The sequence below is a fragment of the Vombatus ursinus genome, unplaced genomic scaffold, assembly GCF_900497805.2.
Source record: "Vombatus ursinus unplaced genomic scaffold, bare-nosed wombat genome assembly UNPS02009205.1, whole genome shotgun sequence".
NCBI classification, from domain to species: Eukaryota; Metazoa; Chordata; class Mammalia; order Diprotodontia; family Vombatidae; genus Vombatus; species Vombatus ursinus.
This window is the reverse complement of record NW_020948983.1, coordinates 16,355,221-16,376,548: the sequence shown is the minus strand read 5'-3', so window position 1 is coordinate 16,376,548 and position 21,328 is coordinate 16,355,221. Positions and strand designations below refer to the sequence as shown.

At 36.3% G+C, this 21,328-nt stretch overlaps 1 protein-coding gene across 1 annotated transcript in view; it reads right to left on the bottom strand.

Annotated features, from left to right (window-relative positions):
* LOC114035485 (cilia- and flagella-associated protein 43-like) overlaps nt 1-21,328 on the bottom strand; it is a 166,088-nt gene that overhangs the window by 16,699 nt on the left and 128,061 nt on the right. The window contains exons 27-34 of the mRNA XM_027851631.1: nt 21,165-21,293; nt 16,357-16,476; nt 14,147-14,254; nt 9,190-9,276; nt 8,590-8,678; nt 7,229-7,433; nt 4,661-4,773; nt 417-576 (exon numbers count right to left, since the gene is read on the bottom strand). Coding sequence (XP_027707432.1) covers nt 417-576; nt 4,661-4,773; nt 7,229-7,433; nt 8,590-8,678; nt 9,190-9,276; nt 14,147-14,254; nt 16,357-16,476; nt 21,165-21,293 — 1,011 coding nt within the window. The remainder of the gene's footprint in view (nt 1-416; nt 577-4,660; nt 4,774-7,228; nt 7,434-8,589; nt 8,679-9,189; nt 9,277-14,146; nt 14,255-16,356; nt 16,477-21,164; nt 21,294-21,328) is intronic.

Here is a 21,328-nt window from a genome sequence, read left to right as displayed (position 1 = left end):
TTTTTTTTCCATTTTGATCTGTTTCTTTTTTCACAACGGTGACTAATCTGGAAATATTTTTTACATGATAGCACATGTATAATCTATATCAAACTGCCTACCATTTTCAGAAAAGGGGAGGAGAGGGAGGAAAGGAGAAGAATTTGGAACTTTAAATCTTATAAACATGAATGCTAAAAATTTTCTTGGCATGTAACTGGGGGAAAAATAAAATACCATTTAAGTCTAAGGATGGCTCACTAGGTGGGGAGGGTGGGTATATTCAGAAATGAAAGTGATATAAAAACAAAAGGAAGCAATGAAATTTTAAAAAAAGAAAATAGAAGGGGGAAAGGTGAAAATTAAACAAGGAAAAACATTATTCTTAATTCATATAGCAATTAGAGTGTTTTCTCTTCCTGAAAATTCATAATTACCCTGATTGAATTATTCAGATCCTCAATTATATTCCTGGTAATCATAACAGAGTCAGAGTATTCTAACAAAAAAAGGAAATTTTCTGTTTCCACTTGCCCTTGTTTAAGCAGGAATTGAACTGTCAGATCCACCTGATAATCACTTTCATCCTTCCGTAATCTAAGATGAAAAAGAATGAGAAACAATTTGTAGTTATTGCTCTGTATTTGTTTTACATGTAATTTAGTAACTAAATGAGAAGTCTTTCCAAGGCTACCTTGTAGTTTATTTGTAGCCTGTCTTCTACATACCTTATATATACATGCTGTCTCTCTTACTAGAACATAAGCTCTTTTAGGAGAAAGACTCTTTTGCTTCTGTCTTTGTGCCCAATGCTTAGTGCATTGCCTGGCACACACTAGGCGCATATTAGGTGCATACTAAGTACTTGTTGATTGACTGAAGTCATGGTAAGCCACTTTACTTTCAAAATACTTGAACAATGTGGACATTTCCCCCCAAATCAGTTTTCATTTAAGTAGCTATAATCATTCTTCTTATTCAGTATGGGTTATTAAAGTATGGTATGGACACAAATGAGTTCATAAAATATTATTTTAGGATTAAGAATACTTGACTAGTCAAACTTTTATTCTGTTAAAATGATTTAAATCTGAAGAAAAAAACCGAAACCGTGAGAAAAGCAAACTACTCAGCAATTTGGTAAAAGGCATAAAATGTGTTAAAATCTTTGCTTTACCCTGCCTTTCACCAAATTACCAAATTGCTGAGTAGTTTGTTTTTCTTACAGTAAAGCTTCTTCTTCTTTTTTTTTTTTTAAGGCAATCAGGGTTAAGTTGCTTGCTCAGGGCCACACAGCTAGTAAGTGTTTGAGGCCAGATTTAAAATCAGGTGCTCCTGACTCCAAGGCCAGTGGCCTATCCACTGCATCACCTAGCTGCTCCTTACAGTGAAGCTTTAATGATTAATCAGGAGATTCCCATAGTAGTAAACTTGTATGTCAACTATAATTATATATTCATTAAATTTTATGAACATGGAAAAAATTAAGCTGAGAGTTGAAGCAATTATCTAGAATAATTTAGGTCCAAAAAACTGCTACTAAAGAAAAAGAGAGTAAATTGACTAATTCGACTGGTAATTTACATTTTATTAACTAGTCTCCAAAGTGGGGGCATGAGTCAAAGGGGTCCACTTGGAGAGTGGGAAGATGGATCTCATCCCCACCTCCCCATGATAGCCAATCTTCAACATAGCCATGTCTCCTTATCTGCCCCTGTGTGGGCCTTTCAAAACAGCTGACCAGGACACTTGAACCATTAGCTAGAAAAGTGCCACTGGGAAAATTCTCCCTATGGCAACATAGCCACTCTCTGCCCCTTGGATCACTTCACTGAATACAGCAGGCACCCTTCAATGGCTCTGTATCCCTTGACTAACATTATACTCTGAGGTAGTGGTAGATAAGAGAATCCCCCCAAACCCTTTCCTCCCTTTTCATTTTAGGTGGGACATAGTAAGTCTCAAAGAATTAGTTGGCATGGATGTTCTTCAAACTGCATCATAGATCTTATTATCTTTCCCCTCAAACCACCTCTATTTCTGAACCTCCCTATTATCACTATCAAGAGCATTTCAATCCTTCCAGCCACTTAGGTGCATCCTCAGTGTCATTCTAGATGCCTTACCTTCACTAAATTCTCCACATCTCATAACCCATCAGTTCCTAAATCCTATTATTTCTATCTCCACAAAGTCTCAAATCTTTCCCCTTCTCTCTACTTACACAGCCACTACCATAGTTCAGGTCCTCATCACCTCCTACCTAGACTATTGCAATAGATTCCTAATTGATCTTGCTACTCAAGTTTCTTCCCTCTCCAATCCATGCTCCAAGAAACTGTCATCTTCCTAATGTCATTCTGCTGCTTAATACATATCAGTGGTTTCCTATTCTGGGATCAAATATTATTTAATTTTATCTCATTCCTTTTCATTTCTAGTTTTGTGCATGTTTTGTAATGTACACAATTCATAGTGCAATAGTATGATAATTTGACTTGCAAACCAGGAAATATACATATATTGTCAGGTCATGCTCAAAAACTTTTTTACTTACAGAAGAGTGCAATTGGAAAAATTTGGAGACCATTAAACTAGAGAAGCACTCAACTTTCTAATCACTAAACTTTTGTTAGTATGAAATATTATTGTCTGTAAAATAGGAATAATATACTACTTACTACACAAGATTGTTATGAAAAAAACCTTTTAAAGGCTATATAAATTTTTAAAGATTTAAAAAAACTTTAAAAAGCTACATAACTTTAAAAAAAAAGCTATACAAATGTGAGTCATCCTCATCCTTAATAAACCCTCACTAGATCCTACCATCTTCTCAAGCTATCATCTTCTCTCTTTCCTTTTTACAACCAAATTCCAAAAAAGCTATTTACATTCATTGCCTCCATTATCTTTCCTCTCACCCTTTGCCATCTGGCTTTCACCCTCACCAGCTCAATTGAAATCTCTCTCCCAACATTTCTCTTAATTTCCTAATCCAAAGGCCTTTTATCAATCCTCATCCTTCTTGAATGCAGTGCTGCATTTGACACTGTTGGTTGCTGTCTTCTCTTCTCTTGAGTTTCCTTTTCTTTCTGTGATTTCATGTCACTGTTTCCTCTTGTTTCTCTCCTCTTATCTGACCACTCCTCATTCTCCTTTAATGATGGATTATCCTACATTCATATCATGTTACCTAACTGTACTATACCCCAAGGCACTGTACTGGCCCCTACATCTTTTCTAAACTGTCTTGGTGACTTCATCAGTCAGTTGTCACCTCTAATCAGATGACTCACAGATTTATAAGTCCAGTCATAATCTCTCTCTTGAGCATCTATCCCACATTACCAAACTACCCATTAGACATTTATACTGGATATCTGTAGGCATATCAAACTCAGTATGTCCAGAATAGAACTCACTATCTTTTCTTCTAAACCTATTCCTTATCAAACTTACCTATTTCTTTTTAGTAACTAAAATATTTTCAAACACACAGCTTTCCAGCTTCAGATACATACCCACTCTTCGTCACCCCAAATATCTAATCAGAAACCAAATCTTTATTTGACTTCCACAACATCTTTCTCCTCCTTTCTCTCCACTTACATGGTCACCAGGCTACTTCAACCCTTCATATATCTCACTTGGATTATTGAATTAGCCTATTAATTGCAATAGTCTATTGAATGGTCTCCCTGCCTAAAGTGTGTCCTTTCTTTGATCTATTCTTTACCTGTCAAAGTATTAATCTTAAAGCATTGGTCTGTGTGTGTCACACACAACTCCCACCCCTTCAATAAACTCTTGTTCAGTCATTTCAGTCATGTCCAACTCTTCACGACCCCATTTGGAGTTTTCTTGGCAAAGATACTAAAGTGGTTTGCCATTTTCTTCTCTAGCTTGTTTTACAGATGAGAAAATGGAAAACAAGGTTAAGTGGCTTGCTCAGGGTCACACAGCTAGTAAGTATCTGAGGCTAGATTTGAACTCAGGAAGATGAGTTTCAGTGTACCACCTCACTGCCTATACCCCATTACCTATAGCATCAAATACAAACATCCACAATTGGCATACAAAATCCTTTACAACCTATATGGTACCATCAAACTAGTCTTACTGTTGTTCCCCATACCTGGGAGGCACTTCCTTCTCAACTCCATTTCTTAGAATCTCTAGTTTTGTTTTTTTTTTTTAAAGATCAGCTACATTACCTTTTACTGAGTCCTTTTCCAATACACACATATTTCATTTACTTATGTGTGTACCTGCTTATGCAGAATATAAGCTCTTTGTAAGCAAGGCATATCTGGCTTTGCATCCCCAGCAACCAGCCCAGGACCTGGTCAGGACTTCATTATTGTTTATTTTTATTATTATTTTTACCCTGTATGAAGTTAGCCAAAAAACCTGGGCTGAAACATTAAGAATACTTTATAATAATGAGAATAGCAAAGGGGCAGGTCAAAAAATCCCAAGCTGAAATATCAGATTTCATATAATCTCATCTCAAGTTTGAGTTCTCAAAGCCCTGGGTCATAATAATAATAAAGTACTTCACGGTTATGTCCATTTAAGCTGACGTTAGTGTCCTGTACAATGGAGATTTATGGCCAAATTAACAGAATTTAAAATAGGCATATATGAAAGTGACTGAAAGAATCAATAGTTATATTACATAAATTGTTCCTGGAAAATTTTGTCAATGTCCATTTGAACCTTTTCATCATCCTCAATTCTCTTCCGGAGGAAGGCCTGCATTTCCAGTAAATCAGCAGTTTTCTGCTTTACCTGAACAAAAACCAAAGCACAACCTTCTCAGAAAACAAGACTTTTAAAATTAGAACAAACCTATTTCAGTGACTTTTTCAGTGATTTATTTTATTGTAACAAGAACTAGTAAGTTATATTACCAAAAATAAATTACTCTCCTCACTCACTACCTACTTATTATGTCAAGTAACTGAAACTTCTATGACATTCTCTGACAGTACTTGGAGTGGGTATCAAATTTCCTTCTGATGAAAATGAAGTACACAAGTAATAAGATTTTCTTCTGGCTTCTAGTTTTGGAATTTGTTTCCAACATCACTCAAAAGATGGTAGGTCATATATTAATGACTCTGCATTTAATGACAGAGAGAGACACTGGGTCTGTTTTCATTAATATGTAACTCTCCCAGGTGAGAAAATTCTGACAATACAGTTAAGTGTATTCTCTGTAACTTCTCTGTTACCTATTGTTGCAGCCCCATGTGGGGTAGAGACCCACAGTTTAAGAAGTGCTAAACAGGTCACAAGTAGAAAAAATTTAAGAAGTCTTGGCCTAAAACACTACAAGGTTAAGTGGCTTATCCAGCACTGCAAAGCCAGTAGGTGTCAGAGATGGGGCCCCAAAGTCTGCTATCTATCCATTATGCTCAGTAGGGTTCTTTGAGGGGGTGAGAAGGGGAAGGCATCTTTCTAATGTTCCTCAAGTCAAGCTCACTGGTTTTTCATCTCTCCCACTCTACAAAATACAACTTAGTAAAAGAATAATACTCAGTATGCTCATTTAAACCAAATAGTTTTTCTTTGTGACTTCCTAAAAAAGAGAAAAAACTCTTTCTAATAGAATAGACAAGAATTTCATTACCACAAGCCTAGTCAGGTAGACTCACATAACCACCAAATTTAGGATAATATCACCAGAATTTCAGAATGACCAGGGACCCTAATGACCCATTTAGTCCAAACCATACATGAGAAAGAAGCCCTCCTCCAAACCCTCACCCTAATCTAGAGCCAAGCAGAACAATTCCTCCTCCATATGACAGCTCTTTAGGCACTTGAAGAAAGCTCTCATGTCCCCTCTGAGTTTAATTTTCTTTAGGCTAACTAGTTTCTTCAACTGATTCTTCTTTATATATATGTATGTATATATATTTTAGGCAACTGGGGTTAAGTGACTTGCCCAGGGTCACACAGTTAGTAAGTATCAAGTGTTTGGTCTAAGGACGTATTTGAACTCAGGTCCTCCTGACTTCAGGGCCAGTGTTCTATCCACTGCACCACCTAGCTGCCCCACAACTGATCCTTCTTTAATAACTCAAGGCAACATTCACCATGCTACTCGCCTTCCCCTGGATACTTTCATGATTATCAATGCTCAGAAATGAGCTGTGCTCCAAATACGGTCTGGCCAAGGTTAATTTATGAGCTCAATCATTTGTCTAAAATTGTATTATTTTAATCAGTTTGCTTAGATGTTGTACCACATATTTTTGTATATTAGAAAAAAAATTCTGATTTTCCTTATGTCTCTCTCTCTCTTTTTTTTTAGGCAATTGGGGTTAAGTGACTTGCCCAGGGTCACACAGCTAGTAAGTGTCAAGTGTGTGGTTTGAGGCTGGATTTGAACTCAGGTACTCCTGACTTCAGGGCCAGTGCTCTATCCACTATGCCACCTAGCTGCCCCTCCTTATGCCTCTCTTAATGCAGGCCATCATCACTTTAGCTTTCTTGGCTGCCATATGGCACTATTGACTCCTGTTGAGTCTACTACCACCCCCAGATCTTTTTTCAGATGAATATCTGTTTAAACATGATTCTCTTATACCTGTGAAGCCAGTTTTTTTAACTAAAGGGTAAGACTTTACATTTATCCCTATTAAATTTTATCTTATTAGATTAAATGTAATAGTCTAGCTTGTCAAAATCTTTTTTTGTATTCTGATTGTCTTATCTAGTGATAGTTGGCAATCTCTTTGAGCTCAGACTTCAGGATTCTATACTTCATTGTATCACTCCAGTATTATCAGCTATTATATCAGGATGATAATAATAATGATGATGATGATAACTACAATTTCTATAGCATCTACTATGTGCCATGGAACTGTGCCAAGGGCTTTAAAAATATTATCTCATTTGATCTGCACAACAACCCTGGAAGGTAGATGTTATTATCATCCCCATTTTACAGATGAGGAAACCAGGCAGAAAGCAATTAACTGACTTGCCCAGAATCACACAACTAATGTCTCCAGGTCCAGCACTCCATGTACTATGGCACCTTCTAGCTGCCACTCATATCTGAATATATACTTTTTCCTCATCAAGCTCTCCCTTGTAACAAAGTTTAGGAAAGAAGCAAAAAAGGAGTTCAGCAAAACCAACACATTGATAGTGTCTTCCTAGATATGCCGTATTTTCCCCCCTCAATATTTCATATTAATAAGCAAAAATAAAATTAAAACTATATTACCTTCTGTTCATTTTCTATTTTGGTACGTCTTGCAGCACAGAAATATTGCCAGACCCCAGGATCTAAGCCCTCTGGCATATGATGAGGAGCATCCAAATCATCCATGGCTTTCATGATCTGGGCAAGGGTATCCTTAACTTTGCCAGACCCGAGGCGATTGCCAAAAGGAGAAGTAGACTCTACATGCGCTCTTTGCCTTAGCATCCTGGGATTATCAACAAATTCATAGTGAGTCTTCCAAGACAAAGTAAGATCATATTCCTGTTAAAAGTTTCAATACTAAGTAGGAATCTTAATAAGATGCTATGTCTTCCTCCCTTTGCTAGAGAACCCGAAGATTTCAAGCCTCCTGGGCTTCCTTTTCAAGACAGACCACAGGAAGAAACACATTCTTTTACTTCCTTTGAATCCTTCTTTGTAAAAGCCCAGAGACTATCATGGATTTGAAAAGGTCCCTCTCTCTTTATGTACACAGTTAAGTATCTATGTGAGATTTAAAACTGGGATGATCAGGAAAGAGTAGAGAGAAATCTTCTATAAAAGCTCAGCTTGGAAGAAATACTAGAGTGAACCCCTCCCTATTCTATCCTTTCAATGATATCTACTTTGTTGCAAAATCACCTGCGATATTTATTGCAGTACTATGAATGGGGTGGGAGGACTGATTATATTGGTCTTCTTGGCGTGTGCTTATAAAGTAATAGAATAGAATAGAAATTGATGTCTCTTTGACCAAGATTTGAGTGACCTAAGTCATGTACCCCAAGATCTTCATTTTAATACAGTCCTCACCTCCCACACTGTGTTAATCAACCCAAATTGATTGTCAACCTTCAGGAACACCTACTCTTCAAGGGGCATATAAATTGTGACCCCACTGCCAATTAGGGGTCTTTGGTCTAAGAGACATAGCCAAATGACCATCCTTTTACTAATAACCTGCTGGCCTTATTAATAAAATTATTAAATTACCCAGAAATGATTCTCTTAAACCTTTTTAATAATAACATTATTAGAATATGATCTCCTTGAGAACAAAGATTATCTTACTTTTCTACTTCTATCCTCAATGCTTGTCATGTTTTGCACACAGTTAGCTTATGCTTTCTTTTCATTTTTTCATTCATTTGAACTTCTCAAATTGGCTTACTTACAATGTTAAACTATAAGGTTCATTTATGAGCTCAATCATTTGTCTAAAATTGTATTATTTTAATCAATTTGCTTAGATGTTGCACCAGATATTTTTGTATATTGGAAAAACAAATTCTGATTTTCTTTATTGAGTCAAATTGAGCCAAAAACAATTCTTGAGAAAGACACTAGCAAAGGGCTAAAGGCCAAAGAAAAGAGAAATTAACCTTGGCCGGCGTTTAAATAGTTTGTAGAGTAATTCGGCGTGATGACTGCTAAGTTCAGCAAACTCTTTTTTAAATCCACGTTCTATAACCTGTAGGAAAAACATATCATCACTAGAAATGCAGCTTATTGCTAAACCTTTTATTTACTGACATCTCTTTTCAAAATACTGTTGACTCTCATTCTGAGAAATACCAATATATGAAAACATATATTTTAGAGAATGTTTATTCACTATGCAAAAGGATTCACCAGTTTCTTTTAAATGGAATTTAATAATGGATTAAAATATTACTCCATAGAATTATAGACCTGTAGACCTGAAAGAATCTTAAAAGATCATCTAGCCCAACTCCATCATTTTACAACAAGAAAAATGAGACCTGGAGAGGGGAAGTGATATAATTTACCAAAAGTCAACCCACATACAATTGTTTAGGAATACCCTATGTCACAAAAGGAGGTGAACCTGAACTTAAGAATCAAAATGAAACTGGAAAGAGAAAAATCCATAAAGAAATTCTATTTTTTTTTCAGTTCCCCTCAAATCTAGAAATTCAGAGGTAACTCTGTATGTACAGGAATAGACAGATGATTCTTACTTTGTCCTCTGCAACTAAGTTGTCATAGTTCTCTCTGAATGCATCAACTTCATCTCGGGCCATGATGACTTCCTTAGAAGTATTTTTCTATGACAATATTGGAAACAACAGAACAAAATTAGAGATGCTTTGTAGACAATTAAACAAGTTGAGAACAAGGAGTTAGGAGGCATGATGTGGATGATAAGCCAGCAAAGAAGACTGAGAAGGGGCAGAGAGTGGTAGGAGTAGAACCAAGGGAGAATAAAAACACCAAAACCCAGAGAGGGAAGAATATCCAGGAGGAGAGAGTGGTGAACAGTATTAAATACAACAGAAATATCAAGAAGGATGAGAACAAAGAAAAACTATCATTTCATCTTTGTGCCTCATCCCTTCTAAACCTATTCTTCTCCCTCATCAAGACCTCTAATCCAATACTTTTCCATGCTCTGACTTTTCTCCCTTCCTAGTCTCAATCCTATAGCTAACCACCTAAAACAAGCTGTCTATACTGGTTGCCTCTTGCTTGTCTTGCTCACCCCTAAACCCTAAACTCCTAAATCTAAATCTGCCTTTTGACCTCATCACTCAACTGGAGTTGTTCTCTCCAGAGTTACCACTGATTTCTTATTGGACAAATTCGGTGGTCTTTTTTTCAGTCCTCATCCTTCTTGACCTTTTTGCTATACTTAATACTGTTGACCACTCTTTACTCTTTGACTTTTTGTGATTTTACTCTCTCTTGGTTCTCCTACCTGTCTGACTGCTTCTTCTCAGTCTTCTTTGCTGACTTATCATCCATATCACACCTTCTAACTGTGAGTGTTCCAAAGGTTCTGTCTTGGGCTCTCTTTTTTTCTTTCTCTATCTTCTCATTTTTCCATATACTATTTCATCAGATCCCATGGGTTTTGTTATCATATATATGCCTCACAAAATTTTATATCCAACCCCAGTCTCTACCTTGAGTCACCCATCACCAACTGCCTTTAGGACATTTAAAAACTAGATGTCCCAAAGACATTTTTAACTCAACATGTTCAAAACAGGACTCTATCTTTCTCCAAAACCTATCTTTCTTCCATCCAAACTTACTTCACATATCCAAAATCTGGCCATTTCTGCCTGTACAATATTTCTTGTATCTAACCTCTTCTCCCTATTCCTACAGCCACCATCTTAGTTCAGGCCCTCAATGCCACTCATCCATATTACTACAATGCCCTTCTAAGTGGTTTCCCTGCCACAAATTTCTCTCCATTCCAATCTATCTTCCACACTACTGCCAAAGTAATTTTCCTTAAAACTATAGTTAACCCCTACTCACTAAACTTTAGCATTTCTCTCTTGCCTTAAGGATTAAATAAAAACTTTTTTGTTTGGCTTTTAAATCCCTTAACAACCTCGCCTCAATCTATATTTCTAGCCATATATTACTTGTCAGATCCTAGAATTTAGCCAAATTAGAAGATGGCTAAGTAGTAGGAAGCGATATAGCCTAGCTCTCACCCAAACTCCTCCAAACAGGCTTTTAAAAATACACCAGACTGAATCTTGATGGATTAAATCCAAGATAAAAATCACATTAAGTCATTTTTCCAGCTCAGGTTGGCATAGAGAGATAGACAGAGAGATCTGTGTAGAATGCAGACAGGGTCCTTGTGGAGCTCTCCAGCACTCAGTAGGAAGCTGTGCACCAGGGCAAGAAGAGATCCATACTGGAGGAATGGGTTCCAACTGGTGGATTTTTTGCACTTCCCAGTACCGGGTCACAGATTCAGGGAGGGTTGAGAAAGGGATGCCCTGGGTTAAGGAGCAATTGTGGGCCCTGAGTTACATCTCAAGAAAGGAGCAAGGTCAGAAACAACCTCTAGCAGTGGTGTGGCTCAGACCCCAGAAAAAGAACAGGGTCTCAGTTCCAGTGTCTAGCCCAATCTGAAACCTGATAAGGAATGACTGGGGCAGAAATCCCAGATCAAAGGAGAGCCTGTAGTTCTGTTGCTCTGAACCAGCAGAATTTTCCAGCTAGCTGAGAAAGGCTGAGTCTAGCAGCATTCTATTATTGCTCAGACCCAAATACAGTCAGAAATTTTGCAGAGCTCAGACAGGGATGAGAAGAGAAATCATATTTTGCCCTGGATCAGACTACTTTGGGAACACCAAAGGCTTGCAAGGCCCCAGCCTAAGCTGTCCCTGAAATCCTGGAATAACATAATACTTAGTATCCCAAGAAAGCACCAATGGGACCAGCTCAGATCTCCGCTCCAGGACTGCACAGAGCCTGGCCCTAACACCAAGTCTGAAGTCAGTAAATAGGCTGGAAGAAAAAGAAAACAAAAAAGAATCCCACCCCTAAAAAAAAAAAAAACAATTATGCTGACAGGGATGCTCAAGACAAACCCAGGAGAAAAGAATGACTACAAAACATTTATAAGCAAAACCCTATACGAAAACATAGTTTGAACAAAAATTCAACTAGAATTCTTGGAAGAGATGAAGAGTTTAAAAAAAGAGTTAAAAGTATTTTTTATGAATGAAAATGCTAGAAGAAAATTTAGAAAACATATGGGAGCTATGGAAGAAATAATTGGAAAAGGAATCAACAGTTTGGCACAAAAGGTACAAAACCTTGCCCAAGCAACACATTCCCTGAAAATGAGAATGGACCAAACAGAAGTCAATGACTCCATGAGACAACAGAAATATTAAAATAAAGTCAAAAGAATGAAAAAAATGTAAGGTATCTCATGAAGAAAAACTGACCAGGAAAAAAGAGCAAGGAAAAATGTTTAAGAATCACTGGACTATGAACACCATGAACAAAAAAGATCCCTAGACATCCTATTTCAAGAAATCTTAAAAAATAACTGCCCAGATCTCTTAAAACTAGAGAACAAAGTGGAAACAGAAAGAATCCATTAGCCACCTCCTGAAATAAACTCCAAAATGAAAACTCCCAGGATCATTTTAGTCAAAAGTCAAAGCTTCTAGGTCGAAGAAATGATGACTACAAGTAGTCAAAAAGAATGAGTTTAAGTGTCAAGGAACCACAGTCAAGATTATACAAGATGAAGCAGCCATGAACATAAAAAAAAACCAGAAAGCTTTAAATATGATATTCTAGAAGACTGTATATAGGATTACAGCCAAGAGTAACTTAACCAGCAAAACTGAGTATAATTCTACAGGGAAGAAATTGGCTTTTAAAGAAATAGAGGACTTACAAGCATTGCTGATGAGAAGACCAGAGCTGCATAGGTATTCGGAAGTTCAAATATAGGCATTAAGAGAAACATTAAAAGTAAACATGAATAAATAATTGTAAGGGACTAAACAGGAATGAACTGTTAAGATTCTAATATGGGGAAATAATACATATGTTCCCTCTGAATCCTATCATCATCAGGGGTCATAGAGGGAGTCTAATTAGATAAAACCCAGAACTGGTTCTGTTATGTATTGATGATATTAAAAGAATGGAAAAAGGAAAAGAGGTATGCACTTGGGGGAGGGGAATGGTAGGTTAGGGGAAATTACCTCACACAATTAGGATGCTCAAGTAGACTTCTATACAAACTAGAACTTGAACCTCATTCTCCATCTAAACTGATTCAAGGAGGGAAGAACACATGCACACACATTTGGGTACAGAAATACATTTCATTCAACAGAACTAGGAGGGAAATGGGAGAAGAGGCAATTAGAAGGAGAGTACCCAAAGGAAGGGATTAATACCCAAGCAAAATAAATTCTAAGCTTGTACAAAAATATTTATCATACTTTTTGATGTAGCAAAGATTGGGAATCTAAGTGGTTCCCATCAATTGGGTGATGAGGGAACAAGTTATCGCATATAAATATGATGGATTGCTATTGTGTTGTAAGATACGATAAAGAGGATGGTTTCAGAAAAAAACTGGGAAGACTTGTGTGAACTGATGCAAAATGAAATGAACAGAACCAGGAGAACAATTTCTATAATGATAACAATATGGCAAAGTAAAACAACTCAGAATGATAAATTCTGATCAATATAATGACCAACCATGATTCCAGAGGACTGAAGATGAAACATGAGAGGTAAAGGACTGAGTACAGAATGAGACAATTTTTTTGGACGTAGCCAATGTGAAAATTTGTTTAGATTGACTACACATGTTTGTAATAGGTTTTGCTTTCCTTTCATTCTCTCTTTTTAAAATTTCAACATTCATTTTTTTGGTGAGGCAATTGGGGTTAAGTGACTTGCCTAGGGTCACACAGCTAGTAAGTGTCAAGTGCCTGACGCCAGATTTGAACTCAGGTCCTCCTGACTCCAAGGCCGGAGCTCTATCCAGTGTGCTACCTAGCTGCCCCTCAACATTCATTTAAAAAAATTTTTGAGTTCCAAATTCTTTCCTTCCCTCCTATCCCTCCCCCACCCAATGAGAAGGAAGTAATATGATATTAATTATACATATGAAGACATGCAAAACATATTTCCATATCAGCTATGTTGCAGAAAAAGTAAGAAAAATAAAGTGAGAAACAATATGCCTCAGTCTTCACTCAGAATTCATCAATTCTCTCTCTGGATGATAGCATTTTTCATCACAAATCCTTTGGAATTGTCTTAGATCATTGTAACTAATCAGAGTAACTTAAGTCTTTCCCAGTTGATCATTATTTTGATATTGCTCTCACTATGTACAATGTACTGCTGGTTCCGCTTACTTCACTTTGTACAAAAAAATCTTAAGGCAATAAATTATAGGTTCATAGAATTTAGAGCTTGAAGGTACTTAAGAAATTATGTAGCCTGAGCTTCCTCATTTTATAGATGAGAAAATTGAGGCCCAGAGATATTAAAAAAAAAAACCAGGGATGGCATATGGGACTAGGACATGGAGAAAGGGAAAGAGAGGGAAAGAATGAGAACATGTAAATGATTAATGAGCACAGACCATTTCAGTACAAAAGACTATACTATAATTACTTTCTCCATATGTTTCCTTTCAAGGAAGTTGCTCAGTCCTAATTCCCTTGTCCTTAATTCTTCATCCAAGACTAAAGAGAAAACAAGGTTGGTTATTTTTAATTCCTCCTGTGGAAACATTAAAGAAGGAAAATATATTAATACTAAAACCTGATGAAGCCTAATAAGGGCCTCTGATCCACTCTTCTTACTTCCCACATAAAATCATTTGAGGATCACATATACAAATAAGATTTTATTTAATTAAATAAATACAAAGTTTTCTAGTACTATCTTTAAAAAATAGTGGCGACATAAAACAATACAACAAATACTCCACATAGACTGGTTATATATTACTAATAGGTGAGGGTGTGGATGGAAGAAAGGAGGAATAGACACAGGGAAACAGAATGAAGGGGGAGGTGAGCGGTATTTATAAAACTCCCCTCTTCACATCCAAATCCTATCTAATCTTCAAGGCCCACCTCAAGTTCAGCTTCCTCCATGGAGCGTTCTTTGGCCCCTTCAAATCTTAATTAATCTTCTCTTCCGAATTTCTACAGCACTTTATTATCTACAATATTTTTGCTATTGTATCATATTATTTGGTGTTTCTTATGTGTTAGTCATATTTCCTCCAATTAGACTGTGAAATATTTGTAGAGAGGAACCATATTTAATATTTATTTTGTATCTTTCACTAAGCTTATCAAAGTGTTGAATTCATACTTTATAGTTTAATCAATCAAGAGGAGACACTGAGCTACAAACTGAGCAAGGCATAGAGAAAGGATTATGGGAGGCTCATTAGGTTGTAAAAATTGTTAATTGGAGGTAAATTGCTACAGGCCTCAAAGGCACTCATCACCTTGTTTTCACTGTACTTCTTACTTCTCTAGATTTCTTAACAGCTAAAAACCATGGCCTCTTCTCACGTCCCCATTCTAACTGATCTATCTGCAGTTCCCCACACTGTCAACCGCTTCTTCCTGAAAACCTTCTCTTTCCTTCGTTTCTATAATGATACTCTTTCCTTGTTCTCTTTCTGTTTGATCACTACTTCTCTGTCTCCTGGGTAGATCATTATCCATCTTTCAACCCCAAGCATCAAGCATGAATCTCTGAAGCTTTATCCTGGGCCTTCTTTTCTCTCTACACTCTCATACACTAGAGTGTATGAACTCTATAAACTCCCATGAGTTCAATTACAATTAGTAATCAGAGATATATATATATCAATATATCCAGTCACAATCCCTTAATCAATGTTAACCCTGCAACACCAATTTCTTGCTGGATATATCCACCTGGATATCCCATAGGTATCTCAGAATCAACTTGTCCAAAAGAGAACTTATCTTTTTCTCTAATATATCCTCCCTCTAAACTTCACTGTTTCTAATGAAGCTCTTCCATCTTTCTAGGCACTCAGCTTCAAAAGCCTGGTGTCATTTGCCTCTTCCCTCTCCTTCAATCTTCTCTTCAATGAGATGGCAAGGCTTGCACATTACATCTCTACATTTCCTTTCATGACTCTCCTTTCTAAGCACACAGCCATAAGACTACCTTATGACCCTATTAACTCTTTAGTGGACTATTGTGGTAATTTAAAAAAAAAATCTCCTTTCTTCTATTCTTTCTCCTTTCTAAGCCATCCTCTATACTGGCAAAATAATCTTCACCCTGTTCCTCAAAAATCAGTCCCTGTTGCCTCTTGGATAAAATAAAACAATATTACTCACTTTGACATTTGAAATCCTCTATAACCTAGCTAGGATTAGGTTATTCCAGGCATTCCATGCTAATTTTCTTCATTTATTCCATGTTTCAGTCAAAATGGCCTATGAACTAGTGCCTGGACTTGATATTCCATTTATCTTCTCTGTGTCTTTGCCAGGGGCTGCCCCACACCTGTTCTTAACCTCACAGAACTGAGTTTCCTTCAAGGGTCCACTCGGCTGCCAATTCCCATTCAAAGCATTCCCTCATGCCCTCAGTTTTCAGTGTTTTCTCTCCTCAGATCACTTAGTATTTACTTATCTGTACATATTATCAGTTGAATGTAAGTTCCTTGAGGTATCATTTTGTTTGTGTTTTTATATCAAGTGCTGTTCAATTCTCCAGCTCAGAAATCTGGACGAAAGAGATTAAGTCCATGTATGCTAACTTATCCTGTAGGGCCAGGGTTCACTACCCTTGGCTTAGGGGTTCATGAGCTCTGCATTTACCTGGTTGATAACCATTTCTGCTTTCACCTTCCTCTCAAAGAGTTTTTTCAGATTATCATTAAAGGCTTGTGTCGTTTCTTCAATAGACCCCTGAATCTTCTTTAATTCAGCATCCAGCGACTAGAATAAAGAATAATAATGTTACATGCTTCAAGGTAATAAGATAAACCTGTTAGTCAACTTCAACTCAATTTTCCAAATGGATAAAATTGACTGGACATCCATAGGGATGAATTCACTACAGTTGCACATTTCTAGGCCTTTGGCCTATGAGTGCCTGATGTTTTTCAGAGTAATAATATAATAATAATTTATACTATATATACCTGGCAATTTTGGCAAGCTGTTAGCATCTTATAGAAACAAGAAATACCTATGTATACTAATCCTCTTGCATTAATTCAAAAGATGTTTTGCAGTGATTTTCTAATTGTTTACATTGGTATATCTAGTCATTCCAACAGTTCTGTAAGCTCTTTTAGGGCAAGGAATAAGGTTTCATCTTTTGAATGTTCAACAGAACATAGTCTAGAACTAGGTACTCGCTGATTGAACAAATTCTCAAGAAACAAATGACAACAATAAAACTCCCTGAAGTTCTACTTTAATAAAATCAAACCTTTAAATCTGATTTCCCAAATGAATCTGTGATCTAATTGATATGAGTACTCCCTCTAGTGAAGAGCACAACCTATCCATGCCTGTCTATTCTGTGCAATGGTTATTTGTATCCTCCTGTAAGTTTGATATAAGGGGTCCCCTTCCAGGGTGGTGAGGGCTTTCCCAGCTTTCTCTTGACATAATGAAAATACTAGCTGTGCCAAAGGACTACATTATCCAGTGGATGCCCCTCACTCTTGTCCCATGTCTAGTGCATCTTCTTTTTCATTCATACATTTATTTCCTCCATGAAGTCAATTCTGATGGTATAGAAGTGATTCTGAGTTCTTGAAAGCTGTGACAGCCCAGAACAAGCACTGGAAGGTTTTTACCATGCTTTGCATATGCCCTCAATAATAGACTCAGTCTGTTTACCTATGAACAGCCTAAATCAACACAGAGAAACTCATCACTAGTAGGCTGGCCATGCCAATTCATTTCTTTAAATGTTGTCATTGACTAAAGAAATTTAATTTAAATATTATACATAAAGAACAAATTTTTAATTATACTCATGAACAACAACAAGAAGCAAAACTCACATTCACAATTACATACTGTGGAATATAAACTCCTCCAGTAGAATTTAAACTCCTTGGGGGATAAGACTATTTAATTTTTGTTTTTGTACCCCCAATGCTTGGCATGTGTCAGATGATTGATAAATGCTTGTTAATTTATTGAACTAGCCCAGTAAATCTAACTTATTCCCAAAGCACTGGCCCATATTCTAGTTTTTCTTTAGTGATAATAGAAACATCACATTTGCTAAGAATGAAAATGCATTCTGATCGCAAATTCTGCTGTTACTTTGCAAATATCCCCACTTTTAAGAGAATGTAAGAATTTATACTGGGTGAGAGTTTTTTTTTTTACTTTCTTTTTTAAATTTAAAATTTTTATTTCAATTTCAAATTTTCTCTTTCCCTTCACCTCTCCCCCACCCAACAAAGGTGTATATGAAGTCATATAAAACAGTTCCACATTAGGCACCTTGCAATCAATAAAAACAAAAAAGCAAGAAAAATAAATTTTAAAAAATATTCTTCAATCTGTACTCAGTCCATCAGTTTTCTCTCTGTAGGTAGACTCTAGAAAGACACATACGAATTGATGCAGAATGAAGTGAGCAGAATCAGGAGAACATTGTACACAGTAACAGCAACATTATAATGATAATCAACTGACAAAGACTTAGTTACTCTGATCAGTACAATGATCCATGACAATCCAAAGGACTCATGATGAACTCTGAGTGCAGACTGAAGCCTATTGCTTTTCCTTTTCTTTTTCTTGCTTTTTTCCCCCGACATGGCTAATATGGAAATATGTTTTGCATGACTTCACCTTTATAATAGATATCATATTGCTTGACTTCTCAATATGATGAGCAAGGATTGGAGGGACGGACAGAATTTGCTATTCAACATTTTAAAAAATAAATAAAAAGTATATTTGAGTAATAGAAGGAATCTGGTACCTATTTCTTAAAACTGTTTACATAGTATTGGGATTGTTCTTTAAATGTTTGGTAGAATTCACTTGTAAAACAATCTATGATTTGTTCTTTGACACACTCATTCTTTAGGATTAGATTATTTAGTGTCCAATTAATTATTAGTCTATGTTTCAAAGGCCTTTTATTGAATGTAATTTTTACTGCATTATGGCCCCCCAAATGGTGCATTTAATATTTCTGCTTTTCTGCATTTGTTTGTGAGGCTTTTATATCTAATAGATGGTCAATTTTTGTGAAGATGACATGTGCAGTTGAGGAAAAAAGTATACTTCTTTCTGTTCCCATTCAATATTCTCCAGAAGTCTATAATATCTAATTTTTCTAAAATTCTATGCATCAACTTAACTTCTTTATTATTTACCTAATTGTTAAATTTATCTAGGTCTGAGAGGAGTAAGTTAAGTTCCCCCACCAGTATAGTTTTATTATTTCCTCCTGTAATTAATTTAACTTTTCAAGTTCTATTTTACTCATTGGTTCTCAGATATCAGAGCAGCTTTTTAAAAAAAAAATTCTTGAAATATAATGTCTATCTTCTTTTTTTAATCAGGGCTTTCAATTAGTCTAACAATTCTTAAACTATCTCTTCTTGATTTGTTTTCCAGGTCAGTTGTTTTTCCAATGAGATGGTTCACATTTTCTTCTATTTTTTCATTCTTTTGACTTTGTTTTATTGTTTCTTGAAGTCTCATGCAGTCATTAGCTTACACTTGACCATTTCTAATTTTTGAGGAGTTATTTTCTTCAGTGAGATTTTGTACCTCTTTTACCAAGCTGGCAATTCTTTTTTCAGAACTTTCTTGCCTTGCTTTAATTTCTCTTTTCAATTTTTCCTTTGTGGACCTTATATGATTTTTTAAAAATCATGTTTTCATGTTGTTTCTTTCTTCAGCTCTCCTATGAATTCTTGTTGGGCTTGTCTATACGGTTCTTTGAGGCTTTGCTTATAGATGTTTTTTCCATCATTGTCTTCTTTTCACCACAGAAGCTTTTTATGGTCAGATTCATTTGTTGTTGTTTGCTCATTTTTCCAACCTCTTTCTCAATTTTGGACTTTATATTAGAGTGAGTCTCTGCTCTCCTCTGGGAGGGTCATTTGGCCTGAGCTTCTGGAGCTCAATCTGTGTTTCTGTAGATATTTGGTGCTTCCAAGATAACGTGATCTAGGGAGAGATCTGGTCACTGCCCTCCTGCTCTGCACTCCAGTCCTTATCCAGGTGGGTTCATTACTCCTCTCCAATCATCCCTATGCATCCCAGCAGGAACTAGCCAGCATTGTAGCTGCTGCCTCTAAGGCCTAGAGCCAGTACCGTTTCTTCCACAAGCCACATTCTGTGTTTCTGAACAGCCTCCACCTCAGTGTCCAAAGATCTCTCTGTCTATCTAAGCTGTCCTAGGCTGAAACAATGACTCACTCTTTTTATTGCTTTTCCACTCAGAATTCAACTTGATGTTTTCTGTAGTTGTTCTATAAGAGAGGTTTTGGGGGAAGTTTGACAGTTATGACCCTTTATTTTTCCATTTTGACTCTGCTTTGTGTCTAATCTTTCTGTTTTCTATACCTATCTGAGGAAGAAAACTAGTAAACAAACAAACAAAAAAGGGATGATGATGATGGCAACTTTTTGTTTCTTGGGGACATGATTGTATTTCTCATAAAACTCAGAGAAACACAAGGCCATATACATTCTTCAATTCTTTTACTTTTGGATTTGAATAGTTTCTGACTTAGTAAGAAGCAAAAGAAAAGAAACAAGTAGGGCTCTGTGGTAAGGTACTAAACTGGGCAATATTCCCTTCCCTCAAATGTGCTCAACTACAACTACAAGTTTACCTATAAAAGTCTCTGTGAAGGTGTGGAGACCATAATGAAGCATGTGAAACCAGTAGTGGGATTCCAGAGCTCAAAGAATAAGACTTTACTGAATGCTACTACCCTAAGGGTTTTTAGACTTCCCGAGAGATAGAATTCTAGCCTTGCTCCTTAGACATACAGGGGAAAAAACTCTTCAGGCATCACTGGCATTCGACACCTTTTGTTCATTTGTGCCTTATATATATAAGAACCCTTTTCTAATAAAATATATCAAGGACACAGCTAAGAAGTTCAGTGGAAAAGAAGACAGCTAAAAAAAATAGAGATCAGAAAAACTGATCATAAGATACAATAACATACAGCTGACAAATTGGCATGCCCCATTGGATGCTGTATAATTTTACTTCTTTCACAAAAGAATAAATAAAAACAGAAGTATTTGCAAGAAAACAACTTCACATTTGATTGATATACACTGTTTGACTTGGTGGGTATATCCAACCTTCTTTCAACAGCTCTACTCCTTGAGAATGGTAATGAATCCTAATCTTTACTGAGCTGAAAGTATCTTTACAAAAAAAGGCAGTGATACACTGAAACAAATTGTATTTGATTTTCCCTACTTTTCCTGGGTAATTTTTGTTCTGAATGATCTAAGTTATTAAATTTAATAGGTTTCCTCATAAAATATAAGATTACACATCTTCCCTTTGAGAAAACAGAAGTTATATAATTGTCTTTACAGTAACCTCTCAGGCATGTGAATTTGAAATTTGGAAGCATGTTTTTTAACATATTTCTCTTCCTCCTGACCTTTTTATACTTGTCTTTTTCCTCATCTAACTCTTTGACTTTTTTCTCATATTCTTTGGCTTGTCTTCTTTCTTCTTCAGTCCATATTGCATCCAATTTATTGATCATAAAGGAAGGCTGAGGAACGACCTAAAGATAGAACAAAGAAGCAAACGATCTACTAA